At 39.4% G+C, this 16264-nt stretch overlaps 1 protein-coding gene across 1 annotated transcript in view; it reads left to right on the top strand.

Moving 5' to 3' along the window:
- Positions 1-16264, top strand: part of niban2a (niban apoptosis regulator 2a) — a 33812-nt gene that overhangs the window by 13724 nt on the left and 3824 nt on the right. The window contains exons 6-9 of the mRNA XM_041970023.1: positions 9798-9913; positions 12009-12113; positions 12196-12358; positions 15868-16055. Coding sequence (XP_041825957.1) covers positions 9798-9913; positions 12009-12113; positions 12196-12358; positions 15868-16055 — 572 coding nt within the window. The remainder of the gene's footprint in view (positions 1-9797; positions 9914-12008; positions 12114-12195; positions 12359-15867; positions 16056-16264) is intronic.

The following is a 16264-nucleotide window of genomic DNA, read 5'->3' as shown; positions in this document are numbered from 1 at the left end:
ATGGGATGCACCAGGAATGACGTGTGTTCTGTTTTTAAGGTTTTAGTTGCTGCATGCTAAACTTTTTACATGTTAGGTCATTTGTACCACATCAGCAGTATTTACTTCCTATTCTACATTTCTGTTGTTTGCAGAGCACAGTTTCCAAAGAGGGCAGAAGGTCTATAGTTCGGTTAGTTTAAGGTTGCATTCTTGATTTTTTTTGTTCTGTTGAAATCAGGACAAACTGGGCTGCATAGTAGCTGATGTTGTGACAGATCTGTTGTGAAAAGAGAGTAGAGAAATAGTTTAGCTGATCTATAATATAACCCTCACCTTTGTCCATGAAGTCTGGGTAATAAGTGAAAGACTGGCCAAACTCCTCAGGCTAGGGGGAGACTAGAGTTGTGGACAGTAAAGTTTATCTTGACCTTGACCTGCATCAAAATGTGGTCTAGTCATCTGACCCAGAACCAACCATAGAGATTGTATCTCATTTAGGGCTTTCACAAAGACACAATTCTAGTTCTGGCTCCAGCTCCGTTTTTGAGTCTCAGTCTAAGTGCTTTCTGGCAAACTGGCCCACGTTTACACCAGTTTAACCAGAACCTAAGTGGGTGGACTTTAAAAGATAGTAAGCATAAACATCTTGAAGATTTGGTCGTGAAAGTTGATGGTTAAGTTGTCAGACTCCATTTTAACCTGTGGTTTCCCTAAATAAACAATAGAAAGATGTTAGGACGTCAACACAAACTTACATAAATTGCCCGTTGAAATATAAATTGGTTGCAAGGTAACATACCAATGCAGCAACATTTAGGTTTTTCTCTAAATCAGGGATCATCAACTCTGGACTTCTTGGGACAGTGTCCTGCAGGTTTTAGATGTTACCCTGCCGCAACACACCTGATTCAAATGAAATGATTGTATTTTTTATGCCTCTGTAACATAAATGCCAGAAAATATATGGACAGATGAAAAAGAATATATGTTTTGGATAATTTGTAAAATTAAATATTGAGCTGTAAGTGCAGTCTCTATTAGGGCTGGGAAATAAATTACTTTTGTCAAGTCAAACCCGATCCCAAAAGGGCACTAAGGCAACAAAATTTGTGATTGCAAACAAAGGATTTAGCACAACCAGTTTATTTCAACACCTCAACCAGAAGCATGCCCCCGAGAGGAATAAATGCTGCTCTCTACAAGATGGACAAGACAGCAGCAGCCCATAAACTAAGAGCTGACCCACATTAGCGGGAAACATTCTTACAGTGTATCCTGTATTATAAGAAAAGGGGGAAAGCGATCACGGATTTGGTCGCGTTAGAGATTGCTAAAGATAAAGGTGTGGAAAAGCCTGGCTTTATTCACATGCTGACAACTTTAGACTCTAGTGCTACCAAGATGAAAACAATTTACAGAAGTTGCCTTGCTCCACCTATATGAATACACAGAATAGTTTGATGATACACTACGATACAATGCGATATGATATGAAACAGAGCGATAGGATAGGATAGGATAGGATAGGATAGGATAGGATAGGATAGGATAGGATAGAATGGGATGCTTGGACTCAAGTGCTGTTACATTAGCTGACTTAAACCAATATGTAGGCAACACAATACTAAATTTGTTTACATAGCCAAGGATTCAAAATAGGGATTTTGTAGACATGAGGCACATTTACATGCAAAAAGGGAATGTTATTTAAACTTTTGTTTGAGCTCTACCAGTCCTACTGGGGAAAATTTCTTTTGTAGTATCATATGTTAAATTTATGTTTTCAAAATATTTTGTCAAAATACTTTAAAAGGAAATGTTTTTTTTCCAAGAGGAGGCAATTTGATAATTAAAGGAATTACATTCTAAGATACTGTATATTCTCAAAATTTAGATTCTAGCTACCTGGTAGTTAGGACAGATAATATAACTTGTATCTTGTCTAGTCTGGCCAAGTCTCAATGCACATGTTTGACTCCACATGACAAACCTCTGTTTGACTGACAATTAATTCCATCCATTGAAACATTACAGCACACGTCAACTGCTGCTTCCCCTTTTCATTTGACTTATTTCAGAGCTTTTGTCTGAGAATTTGAGAATTAGTGGTATGTTTGGAGGTTTGGTCCCACATTATATGATGTTTGTCTAATTGTGGTAAGGAATTACGTTTGATCTGTCGCTTCTTGTAGTTGTATGACTCATGTCTCATTGTTGTGAGACACAGAAGGCCGAGACTTGCTGGAGGATGTGCAAACATAATGTGATGCATTCATGATGTGTCTTACTTTACCTCAGTCTTGGCAAGATAGCAGTGTGCGACATCTTTGGGCGTTGTATAGATGTGGTATAATGACTCATTTACTTTTAACTGTAACTAATTCTTCTAGTTTTAATTGATAGGTTTCTTTAAAGTAAAATATTGTAGTATAACTTTATGTAAAGAGTTACAGTTTTGTAGAATGATCTCTTATGTTTGTTTGTGATTGCATAGTGATTGAGGTTGAGATGAGCTGGATTATTTGGTTGATAAGTGAATTGTAGATCAAGTATAGATAATTCACAACTTTATAATATACATGTCCTTTCTGATTAACATATTGATAGATACATAAATGCTAGAATGGCTTGTTTTGATTAATAAAAAAAACAAAGTAAAGGGTGCCTAAATGTTTGTGTGTGTGTGTGTGTGTGTGTGTGTGTGTGTGTGTGTGTGTGTGTGTGTGTGTGTGTGTGTGTGTGTGTGTGTGTGTGTGTGTGTATCCTTGGAAAAAACTTTCCTCAGATTTGTTCACCTGGGTGCAAAGCTTTTTGTATCACAGCTATGCAGATGATACACAACTGTACCTTACATTTCCACCAGTTGAACTTGGTGCATAAACATCTGTTGGCTAATCAGTCCATCTAACATAAAATCAATGTCACAGTTTCACAAATCTGCCATATGTTTTCATAAATGCTCTTAGAGAAATTCAGTGTTCCCCATTATAAGGTGAAATCCTTAAAGATGATCTCTCCAACGAAGAGTTGAAAATGTCAGCTTTTAACTCAATGAACTGCGCTAGTTATGCATTACTTCTCTAATCAAATGCAAGTTACAAGAGATTCCCTACAAACAGACAGTGAGGTCTGTTCCCAGCTATATATACTCACCATATCTAAAGTCATGCAAATACAAAAGCCTTATGCTCCTTCTTGATCACTGTGGTTCTCACAGGAATAATCTCCTAGTACTGCCATTCCTATGCAACAGACAGTCAAAGTCTAGATTGTTATAGTTTGTTGTTCCATGACATGCCTTACAAATGGTACACCCCCCCTAACATCTCTACCACTCTAAACCAGAAGTCTTTACTATGTGTAGGGTTGGAAGTTGTGCTTCTCATTCCCTCTGAATGATGAGTGATCTTGTGTTACTGACTGCACAGAATTGTGGTGAAAAGTGGAGAATAGTTATATTTATATAGTCCTTATATAGTTATATAGATAAATTATTCTAAAAGTCAAAGTTATCAGGCCAACTGTGAGACATAGTCCCTCATTCTTTTTAGTCATTATTTTTGTTTTTAATGTTAAATTATGCTTCTTGTATTCTGTAAAGCATTTTGAATCCCCCTGTCGTTGGAGTGTGCTATACAATGAAACTTGCCTTGCCTCCAGTGTGTACTGAGCCTTTGTCAGGGTCTCCTTTTGATGGGACATGCCCAGAACACCTCATCAGGGAGGCTTCCAGGAGGCATCCTAACTAGATGCCTGAGCTACCTGATCTGGCTTCTCTAGGATGACTAAGCTTCTCACCGTATCTCTAAGCGAGATTCCAAACATCCTGGGGAGGAATCTCATTCTGGCCTAATTTGTATCTGTGATCTGGTTGTTTTGGTCACTAGCCACAGCTCATGACTATAAGTGGGGGCAGACTGACCAGTAAAGCAGGAGGTTTGCTTTTTGGATCAGCTATTTTTTCACCAAGACAGTCAGATGCAGTAACCATAGCATTCTGGGTCCGCCAGTTGATCTCCTGCTTCATTTTTCCCCCCCAACTATGAACAACAACTGGAGATACATGAATTCCTCCACCTGGGGCCTGCCCCAGAAAAGACACTCCATTCTCCCAGTTTAGGACCATGGTCCCGAATTTAGAGTTGTTTCTCATCCCAACCGCTTTACACTTAGCTTTGAACTACTTATTCTAAGTGTCAGCTAAATTACCTCTTAATACCAAGTTGGACATTCTAGAAACACATATTGTTTGGCAGTTAGAAGATTTGACACACAGAGAGAACACTTTCACTTTACTAGCTGATACTATTATGCTGTTGTACTATACACGCCTGTGGGTGTGCACATACATGCAATTATAATTATGCACTCTTTGAGGCTTGGACAACCATTCTCATATGTAATGGGAGGCTAAACTATCTGTAAATATGCTTTAAATGAGTGTTGGGGTGGACTGTAATCCACAGTCACACTGTAATCATCAAGTCATCTGTAACAAATCAAATGATGCTCAGCTGTGCACTGAAGTTGAACAAATATTTGTTTTTGACTTTTCATTTATAGTGAATAAAACACCTCTAAGATGAGCTGACAAAGTTGCTCAACCTGATTTAGCCGTGGTTTTACTTTGCAAGCTATTGTGTCAACCAAGCATGCTGCATGAATTGAAACATGGTGCTTAACAGTACATGAGAGAGCCTGCAAGCTATTTGAAATTATCCTGCATGCTAATTTTAGCCAATTTGTAGTAAACAAAACAAAGGTAACTTGATTAGATTTGAATAACTATTCTCTTTTTCTGGTCTAGCTCACCTATTACTCCTTATCACTATCTGTTTGGACATGTTCAGTACACTGCTGACTCTTCATTGTGCATTCCAGCTATGAGGTTGGGCCTCAGGAGTATTTTGCAAACAACAGAGCCTGGGCTGCTGTTTTACTGTCACCATGACTTGTGGAGGTAAACTTCATTACTCTCTGTAAATTGGCATTCATGCTTTTGGTCTATGGTGACACACCCTGTCTCACCTCAGTCACAGTAGGAAAACCAGAACCAGCAGGAGGCTTTTCCTTTTCCCCTGAGAGCAATAAATGGCTTTATGACCTGACCTGGACTTTCTCTGCTGTTGTTTTCAGTCAGCTTACACACATGCCACACATTGCACTTCATGCTTATTAGGTATAAATTGGTAGCAATCCATAGGCTACATGCAAAGCAGTTCTTTAGCTAAACACAGACACTATTCATCTGGCTCTGATAAGAGAAAACCACAAGTTAAATGTTCATGCTGACATGTTAAAGGCTTATTTGAATCCACTAAAGCACCCCTTGTTTTAGTCATAATAACTGGCCAATAAAACAAGTGGCTGCTGCTTTGCATCCCCTTAACAAGATGATTTGCAAAGTGCCATCAGCACAGCATAAAATCCATCTGTTATATATAATTTGCACAAAAGACCAGAAGCTGCCTGACAATTTATAGATGTGTAACGTATTATGTGTGATCCAGCATACATAATATGTTTAACAAGTTTTTGAAGTTTGAAGCAATTACTTTTTCTAAGTCCACTCGCTTCCTACTTTCTACCACCTTGCTAGTACTGGGTTGGACCCTCTTTTCCTTCAGAACTCTCTTAATTCTTGTTGTCATTCAACAAGGTGTTGGAAACATTCCTCAGAGATTTTGCTCCATATTGACATGATAGCATCACACAGTTGCTGCAGATTTGTCAGCTGCACATCCATGATGAGAATCTCCCAATCTGTCACACCACATAGTCATGAATTGCTCATTGTCATGATGATTTGAGCTTTGTGACATGAAGTGAAAGCCACTGCTGTAGCTCATCTGCTTCAAGGCTGGACAGGTTGTGTGGTCAGAGATGCTATTCTGCAGACCTTGGTTGGAACCAGTGCTTATTTGAGTTCCTGTTGCCTTTCTATCATCTCCAACCAGTCTGCCCATTCTCCAGTGACCTCTGACATCAACAAGGCATTGTGGTCCAGACAACTGTTGCTCACTGGATATTTTCTCTTCTTCAGACCATTCTCTGTAAACCCTAGAGATGGTTGTGTGTGGAAATTCCAGTAGATCAGCAGTTTCTGAAATACTCAGACCAACAACCATGCCACATTCAAAATCACTTAAATCCCCTTTCTTCCTCATTCAGATCCTCAGTTTGAACTTCAGCAAGTAGTCTTGACCATGTATACATGACTAAATGCATTGCCGCCATGTGATTGGCTGATTAGATGCTTGTTTTAACAAGCAGTTTAACCTAAATTAGTTTAAACAAACAAAGAGACTGAATGAAGATTCTGTTTCCCCAGTAGACAAGTTTCTAACAGCCAGTCTTTTTCTTTCTGCAGGGCATCCCAGCTGCAGTTAATGACTGCTCTAAGCTGCTGGTAGCAAACTACAGAACTATCAATCATGGCTGATTTCCACCCCCATAGCCTCTAAAACCAGCCCCCTGCTCTGTTCAACATGAGGAGACCTTTGGTGTAGAAATCCAGAGGGAAATAAATCTTACATATAAAGCTTGAGCAGCATGTGTGTTTTGCAGCATGCCATTTGATTAAAAATTCTGACACCATGCACTCTCTGGTGCCATTAGCACATTTAATCCAGTACAAGTATACCACATAAATCAAAGACAGGGTCTACTGCATTTATTCGTTCTTGGACATGGGGAGCTAAAATTGCATGTTAGGACTTGCTCCGTTGTGGTTGTGATGTCTGCAGCTGATGGTGTGTTTTAGTGGGTAAAGTTTGGGTCTGGTTCCATAGGGCTGCACCATATGGAGAAATCCTTCTCATGCATGTCAATGAGAGCAGCAGTGTGAGTGAAAGAGGGGAAGAAGTGTATAAAACCTGCTTTATTATAAAAGCAGGTGGCCTAAAACTGAGGTTAGACCAGATATATGTTTGACATCCAAAAGTAACAATAAACTACAAAGAGTGAAATGTTTGCGGAGGTGAAGTCTTGGTAACTCATCCCTGACAGATGCTGCAGCCCCACAAGCCAGAGTGCAGTGAGAATGGCAGGGAGGGAAATGCCTTAAATAAAAAGACTGTGGTAAGTGTTGCCACATGTTCTATTAATACACAGCACACACACAAACACACAGACAGAGCAAAGGGACTATAATCTGCTCTTTGATCTAACTTGGTTCAGACAGAAGGAGAATGTTTCGACATTTACAGTCCTCGCAGAATAGAAGGGCAGAAAAAATCTCATTGCTGATCTGGTACTAATATGTCCTTTAAAAGAAAAAAATAAAAATCTCATCTAAATTTTTACAGAATGGACTCTGCAGCTTCAAAGTATCCATTCCCATTAGCATTTCTTCTGTTTTGTTGCCTTACAATCTGGAATCAATGTGGATTTTTGCACGTTTGCATCTTTTGAACAGCACAACTAGTCTGCTTTGTTGAAGGTGCAATGTCAACAATGAAACAAAGAAGAAAAAAGGCATTAAAAAAAAGGAAAACCTGAGCATGCATATGTAGTCACCTCCACAAAGTGAATTCTTTATACATTACTTCTGCAACAACTATGTTCATTACTAACCAGTTTCAACCCTGCGTAGCTTCCAAGATCAAACAAGCTTGGGCATGCTGAGGGTGGTATGACTGTAAGGCTTTTGTAGCAATTCCAACTGCAAGTCTCTTGGGGTATGGCTTTAGGTTTGGTACATTTTTTCCCATGGGAATTTTTTTTCTTTTGTCCACTCCTTCACACCAAACAGTTCCAGCTCCAGCACAGAGGACTTGGCTCTACTGGTCTGCAGCAAACTTTAAGCCATACTACAGATTCTTTATTAGATTTAATTATTCAGGATTTTCTGCCTTTAGCTGAACTCCATTTATGGATTGTTTTTCAAGCAATAGTCACTTCTTCATAGGACCATTTTTTATCAATTCCACAGCTCAAACTGGTCCTACGGGCAGATAATGCAATCTGCTGTGGAACTTTGAAGCTCCTTCATTGTTACCTATAGTCTCTTCATTCACTCTTTTAGCCCAAATACCCCTCTAGCTTTGGTGGTCTACAGGTTTGTTGTGGTGTTATATTTATTGTATTTTCAAAAAATGAGTTTAATGGTGCTCTGAAGGATTTTCTTAGTTTTTTTTGTTACCTTGCTAGTACTGAGTCTGACCCCCTTTTCCTTGAACTGCCTTAATTATTGGTGGCAAAGATTCAACAAGATGTTGGAAACCTTCCTCAGAGATTTTGCTCCATATTGACGTGACAGCATCACACAGTTGCTGCAGTTTTTTTCGGCTGCACATTCGTGATGAGAATCTCCCGTTCCACCACATCTCAAAGCTGCTTTACTGGATTGATATCTGGTGACTGTGGAGGCCGTTGGAGGCTAGTCAACTCATTTCAAGAAAGCAGTTGGAGACGATTTGAGCTTTGTGACATGGTGTATTATCCTGCTGGAAGTAGCCATCAGAAGATGCTACACTGTGGTCATAAAGGGATGGACATGGTCAGCAACAATACTCAGGCAGACTGTGGTCTTCCACTGATGTTAAGATGGTGCCAAGAGACCAAAAGTGTGACATGAAAATACCCCCCACACCATTACACCACTATCATCCTGGAGCGTTAATCCAAAGCAAGATGGATCCATGTTTTCATGTTGGGCTGAACACAAACTTTACTGTGATGATGTTCTGCATGGCTTCTTTCAGAAAGTCCTGCAAGCTTATTAAAAAAAAAACCTGTGCATGTATATTTGACATGCAAGCTGAGAAGTTATTTCATTTTTAGACAGTGCCTTGGTTTTGGCAGAGGAAGTAAAAATACTTTCATGAGTGAGAAACTTTGTCAAACACTAAGAAAGCCAATTGTTCTGGTGTTGATAATTAAGTGATTAACTGTGGAATTTTAAAGTCTGCTGTATCCTTTGGATGGTTTTAACTTGATTTGACCTCTCACTGATGGCATTATACCTATCAACATGACAGCTGCCTGTACTATTACTCTCACTGTTGATCTTCTAACTTCATTACCCTTAATTACCCTGAAAACAAGTGCCAAGCCCAAAAAATGTCCAAATGTCTGCTTTTCAGCAGAGAGCTGGGAGTAAAGACGGCTTCCCGTCTGGCTCTGGTTCTTCCCCTCCAGAGTACTTGTTCGCTTCCTGTCTTTGTCAGCCTCCTCTGAGTCACACACTCACAGCCACAGACCGAGCAACTTCACAGGCATTCACAAACTCAGTGGTGCTTATGCATGACCGACTTTACATACAGCAAACAAATCACCATTCAGGCATTCAACTTCCATTTCCAGAACAGGAAACATCAGCATTTCTATTATTTATTTCCACCTCCATCCACATCATAGGGATCTCATCAATGATGTCATCCCACATCATAAACATCGCTGTAATGTTAGGAAATCTGTTTTTGTGGTGCATTTATTTCCTCATAAATTATTAAAGTACATTTTTCTTTTGGCACTCAAGGAGTACAAACAGCTGACTTCAGCTACAGATATATAAACAAACTTCCTAAAACTGTGCACATACTGCTGAGCACCTTCCGAGTTGCTTCTATTGTCCTGTCAGATGGGAAGGCAGTAACTATAGCAACCATTTTAAATCTGTCCTCCAAAAGGCCATCTTCCTGTTTTGAGGGATGACACAACTGTGTATGATGCATGCGATGATGTGCATGCATCACACTGCCCTAGGAACTGTGACTGTAAAACCTAAATTATACTTTTAGAACACAGGGTGACACAGTTGTTATGGAAACTGTTTCTAAAGGGCCTGCTTGAATCTTTTTTTGGTCGAACAGGTCTGCCAGAGGACTCCACTGTTCAGACACCCGCCTTCACTGACTCTGTAAGACTTTACAGACAAGCAAAAGGACACTATGGGACCTGGGAAATGATGTGTGGAGTGCCACCACAGGTCAGGATCTCACAAACCATCCACCATATAACTTAATCCCCCTCTGAATAAGTTCCTTTCACTCTCTGTTAAAGCCTACTACTTCCTCTGTGTTTATGTCATTCACCTTTTCTTCATAAAGCTCTTTCCTTCCCGACTGTAGCCCAGTTTATCTTTAGTTTCCTGAAAGTTATATTCTTTATTCTGCCGTAAACAATACACAAAAAGTACACAGAGAAGGCTGCCCACAATTTACAGTGAATCACAATTAAATGTGATGTTGCAGGTCTATTTTAAGCATAAGGTTCCAGCTTGTGCAAAGATTAAATTAGTTTAGTTTTGAAAGAGTTCCTTTGTGTTGGTTTGGGTTTTGTTTTATCTCAAAACAGTCTGTTTTTTGTTTTATTTGGGAACTGTTTTTGTCTTTTGTTTATTAATGTTACTTTGCTTTTTTTACACACCTGTTTTGGTTTTAGCTGATTAAAACTGTTCTGTTCCCACTGCACACACCTGTTTATCATCAGTCATCACTTTCTTGATCCATATTTCTATAAAAGCTACAGTCATGGATTAACCCTAACCCTAACCCTACTTGATATAACTTGAATTTCTTTGAATGTCTTTTCTGTGAAAGACATCTCGATTAATTTAGCAGAAACAAGTAGCAGAAGCTTTTCACTTTATAACAACTACACAAACACCACCCCAAGAATATATCGGTCACGGTTTGGTGGAAATAAGACCCAAATGCAAGATGGAGAGGCAGGAGGCAGATGGAATTCAGGTACAACGGTTTAATCCATAAACTGTAAACTCAAAAAAACTCGGGAAACACACAACAGGGAAAAACTGAACAGATGATATGACGAAGGAAAATTGAAACCAAGTGGTATAAATACACAGAGGACTAACTAGACACAGGTGAGGTGAATGAACAATCAGACCAGGTGAACTAACGAGCAGGCAATAGAAAGCAACACAATACTAAAAACCCAGAACTCCTAACCCTAACCCCTAACCCTCTCCTGCTGCTGCCTTCCTGGGCGGGCGAGTGGTCGTCTCTGTGGACCGGTCGGGATCTGTTGCCTGCGGGGGGGCTGGTGGCCTGGGTCTCGGGACCGCTGGCCTGACTCTGGCCTCTGTTCAAGTGAGGTGGCATCTGCATGATCACTCTGCATGGTCACTCCTTCCTGAACGTCTCCACACAGTCTTTGCGTCGCCGTGTGGCCGAGTTCTCCAACACATCCACACAGGAATCTCATTCTGTTTGCAACAATGCTGGACAAGACAGGTTTAAAAAAAAAAAAAAAAAAAAAAAAACTAAAAACCCAGAACATGAAACAACATAAACCGAGATCACGACAAGTGCATGCTAGCACTAGATACACTACACAGGAGGCTAACGCTGATTGCAGTCTCAAACACAAACATGGGTAAAAGAAAACCATCCAGCCACTACTTCAAACTGCTGTTTAAATCCGAAAGGAGACACAACCTAGACATTAAATCTCATTAACACAGTCCAGGACAACAAAACAGACTGTTGGCAGAGTAATGAAAGGCTACTGTGCATCACCTTCTTAGGCTATCTTAATGTGGTGTTGTTTAAAAACCCTGGGCATTAAAACACAGAGTACAACTGTAAAAGCACAGTCTGATGGCTTCATTTTATTTACTGAATGTCTAGCAGTTGTATAAGCTTGTATGTAAATGTATATTGGGATGTTTAACGTATCTGAGTCAAAGTTAATTAAATTAGTTTCCCCGGTGCTTTGCAGTGATTATATAAAAGAAGACATTTTGCTTTTAATTGAAGCCTCCCTGTAAAAGCTAACAAACTATTATAGGGTAAAATTACATTAATGATGACATTATTAAATATTTGAATTTTTATATAAACTGGTGGAGGTGCTTAGTTTTATGTGTTGCGAGGGCAGAGCCACTAATACAAGCCATCCAGCTGCTTTGTTTCTAGCTGTGCATCAGTTCAGTCACCCAACTGAATCCATGTAACCACTGAGTAAAGGATTTTAAGGTTTCAGTTTTATGAATGGTAGACATTAACTAGTGTTTGTCAAGCTTTGTTAGCTTAGCATCTCATAATGTGTGTGTACAGATTTTAGCTAATCTCGTGATGGAGACTCTCCACCCTGAGCTAAGAAATGTGATCGCCCCCCGTCTGAAGGGAAAGATGCAGCAGAAGCAGAGGAACTGGATGTTGGTGAGTTTCTGTCAGACATGCTGTGTGAATACCAAGTCAAACATGTTTATGCCACTTTTCTTCCTGAATATCTCTTCTCCAGATTTCTGATGCAGTGTACAGGCAGGTGTCGTCTCAGACCACCGGTCAGTATGAAGCGCTTGTGGAAGCCTGTGAGGCCCACAGGGTTTCATTAGACGCCAGACTGCGGACTGATATGGACCAGATTGTCACATCAAAAGAACATATCATCAGCAAGATAAAAGGTGGGCAACAACATGACTTTTAAATTGTAATTTACCGTTAGTTTGTCAACAGTAATTGTAGTTATATAAGTACACACAATTTATAAACAGGTAAAATAGATATTATTATTATTATTATTATTATTATTATTTCTCTATGAACTTGCCTGGAAGTTGTGTTTTTCATGAATAATTTAGGCAATAGCAAATATGTGGCAGTAAATTGGAAAGCAATGAGCCACAGTAGGAGAAAGTGAAGACAGCAATACCACAAATAGCTTTTAAAAGAGTCCATATTATGCTGATTTACTGGGTCATAATTTTGGGTGTTGTGTAGAAGAGATTCACACACTTAAATGTTAGAGAAACACTTCATTTTCCCCCATTGTGTACATTACTACAGCACATTGTCAAAGTCTGTCTTACACACAGTTCAAACTCCTGTCTCTTTAAGGACTGCTCCCCAAAGGTACATTTACTCTAATTGGTCAGCTGGTTTGTCCAAAATAATAAATTGTTAGACAGCTTTCCTTGTTTTTTTTGTTTTTTTTCTGGTCTTAAGATGTCCCAAATAAGTCTAGACACAACCGGGGCATTTTACTGTCATCTAACATTAAATTGTGAAACACATGGCTTAAAGCTAGTGGTGGGTGTCACTTCCTGTACTGTCCACTGTACTCATTGTTCCAACATTTAGACCAAACTAAACATCCCAACAACATTGTCTAAATGTTAACATGACACAGGCAGTAAAACATAACTCAAACTTCGAGGATAACAGTTACAAATGGTTAAATTCCTGCTGAGCCTTTGCACATTTGCTTCTATGGATCTGTGAAACTGGAGAAAAGTGCATCATTAGGAAACTGAATTATGGTAGAACTTTGGTAGAAAAGTAAAAACCTTATCTCACATGACTCCAGAGCACAGGACTCCAGATATGTTTAAGTTTGAGAAGAAGTTCTTGTTCCCAAGATGCAATTCACAAATGTAAAAAACTGGTAAAACTACTATAAAAAGCTACAATGGAAAATTCCTAAAAACTTTTACGGTACATTCGGGCCATATTTTTACAGACTTTTCTTAGACTGCAAACTGGGAGCTGCTTCCACAGAAAGGAGCCTAATACCTGAAAACTCTGCCCTCCATTCCACTTGTAGAAACTCCAGGAACCACATGCAAACCTGCAGTCTGAGAGCGACGTGAAAAAGAAACAGAAAACTTAAGAATTCAGGAACTTTTAAGGAACACATTTAAAAATGTTGCCCACATTTTTTTTTTATCTCTCACACATTTACATGCAAAATGACCTGTGACAATTACATGCAAAACTTCTTGCTCTGAGCATCACGCAACATAATCTCCTCAACCTTGAGTGCACTTTCCCTTGTTCACCCACTGTTTGCCTCTGTGAAATGCGGCTGCAGTTTCTCTGGTTCAGGAACATTTGGCACAGCGAGGCTCTCAGCCTGAATAGAACAACAGTGCTCAAGGTTTTGAGAACTTTGGATATTTGGCACGAAAACAGTTCTCCATCTGTGACTAAACATCCATCTGTATTCCTCTTTTACCACCTTTCTCCTTCACAACTTTCATTTGTATTTAAAAAAGCAGTGAGCCTGCTTTCTTTCTTTCTTTCTTTTTTTTCTTTTCTTCCATAATTAAGTTAGGACAGGGTGCTCATTCTTTTCATGGCTCTCTAGCTGATGTGGTAAAACTGCATTCCAGCACTGTGTGGACCATTCCTGACCCTATGGCACAGATAAGCTTCAAACCCATGGGTCACTTGTTAGAACAGTGTAAATAACATTACATAAGGCAAATGCAGGAGTTTGACAGAGGTAATTATTGTAAAATCTGGTGAGCAACAATGAAAGCAAGTATTTTTAACTTAATTATTAACACATATGGCCCCCATAAACCGGGAGATAAAAAATAGTCAGAAGAGTTGAGTGTATGAAAAATGCATGAAACATTGATTCTTACTTTTACTTTGGCTTATATTAACTTTATTAACCCAAGATATTTACCATTTTTTTCACATTAAGTTAATTTTTTATCTAAATCAGTTTTTTCCAATTCAGGCCTGCAACATGTTTTTATAATGATTTGAGTGTGAATATTTAAAGCTAGTTATTTCAAACAAGTAACCACAGCTGAGTGTAATTGTGACTTGATACAGAAGAGGTGTCCTCAAATGTGATGAGTTTGAAGACAATGTTAAGCAAAGAAAGACTGATAGAAATGAGCATAATTTTCCTCTAAGATGTACAACATCATTGGTCTCTCAAAGCAAGGGTGTCAGCCAGCTGGACGCTGTCACAGTGACGAGGCAGGCATGTGTAGGAAAACCAAGGTAAGCTGACGAATAGGAAGGCCAAACAGAAGACACAAGGGGAATACTACAAAATACAACTTGACAGAACTCAAATAGACCAGAATACAAAAACCCCAAAACCTTAGCCCATAGACCATGACAGACACCTGTAATTTCCAGCCCCACGGAGGGTCCTGCCTTATAACCGTCATCCTTTAGTACTTGAAATAACAGCACGGGTGAGGGATTTCTGCAGGAAAGCACATCTCTAAAGCACGGAACAGTGTTTTATTAACAATTGTCTTTTAAAACATTATGGTGCAAAGGAATAACCTTACGTCAATCATGTCCAAGTTTTTTTTTGAGGTGTTCAGGGACAGTCCCAGACCAATCAGTATTCCAGGTCTTACATGAAAAGCCAGGCTCTGTGAAGGCATCAGATTGTATCTGCTATTAGCAAAGCTAACACTTTTGTAATAGCATCATGCATTTTTAAAAAAGACCATGCAAAGCCACATACTGCACACATTTAAAAGGTGTAGCGGAGGAAGAAGAGGCTTAGAGTGTTGAACTTGTATGTAATCTTAGCTGTTTCCATACTGAGACCTTAAACTGCACTACTGAACTTAGGCAGATTTTCACACACTCCTAACCATGGCTAATTCATCTTATATCCTACTTCTACTCTGAGCTCTCTCCAGCCAGTAAAAGTCAGTCCTATGTTGACTCTTGTCTTATGTCTTGCTATGTCACTTTCTCATTTTCTTTTCTTCTCTTTCTCGGATAATGTACGTTTCTTGGCTGAGTTAGCCATGGTACGTTTTCTAAATGGTCAGTGTGTTGATATCCAGTTGCTGGCACATGATGTGGTGCTGTAAAGAAAAAGCAGTTGTCATGTGACGCCTCAGGCTGGAGTGCAGATATTGCCGGGCAATGACGGCTGCAGGAATGTGTATTATAAATATAGGTGTTTTAACTGAGAAAGTTATGTTGTGTTGCTTTAAATCTGGACAAAACAACACTTGAAGCTATCACTCAGTATCCTCAATGCCAGAAAAGCTTGTTATTAGAAGGAAAGGCAACATTTTGGCACACGAGAGGCAGAAATTGATGTATATTAGCTAGCTTTTTTTCTAATTAAAAATCAAGGCTACTGTATGTTTAGATTTTTCCCATTTAATGTTTCCTCTTCTGTTTTGCTGCTGACATGCAGCTCTAGTGTTGCCCAAAGCAGAGCAGCTCCTTCGGACCAGCATCCAGCCCTACATCAGCTCCATCCTGGAGGCCCTGATGGAGCCCACCAGCCGAGGTTTCTCTGAAGTTAGGGACGTGTTCTTCAAGGAGCTGGTGGAGATCAGCAAGAATTCACTTAACGGCAGGGGCAAGGAAAAACTGGGAGATGTGAGTGACATTGTGAAGAGCATTGTTTGTGGGTTTAATGACATTAATAGAGATCATGAAATGGAATGTGTGGCCACATTCGTACAAGTCTTAAATTAGAAGTCAGGGAGTGTCCCTGAACTGAGCGTCACTCGCTAAACTACCACAATCAGCTCAGTTTTTTTTCTTTTTTTTCTGTTTTGGTATTAATTTTCTTTAAATGATGCTTA

Source organism: Melanotaenia boesemani, chromosome 19 (genome assembly GCF_017639745.1).
Source record: "Melanotaenia boesemani isolate fMelBoe1 chromosome 19, fMelBoe1.pri, whole genome shotgun sequence".
In the NCBI taxonomy this organism is placed as follows: Eukaryota; Metazoa; Chordata; class Actinopteri; order Atheriniformes; family Melanotaeniidae; genus Melanotaenia; species Melanotaenia boesemani.
The sequence above is the reverse complement of the archived record's forward strand: the minus strand, read 5'-3'. Positions and strand labels throughout refer to the sequence as shown.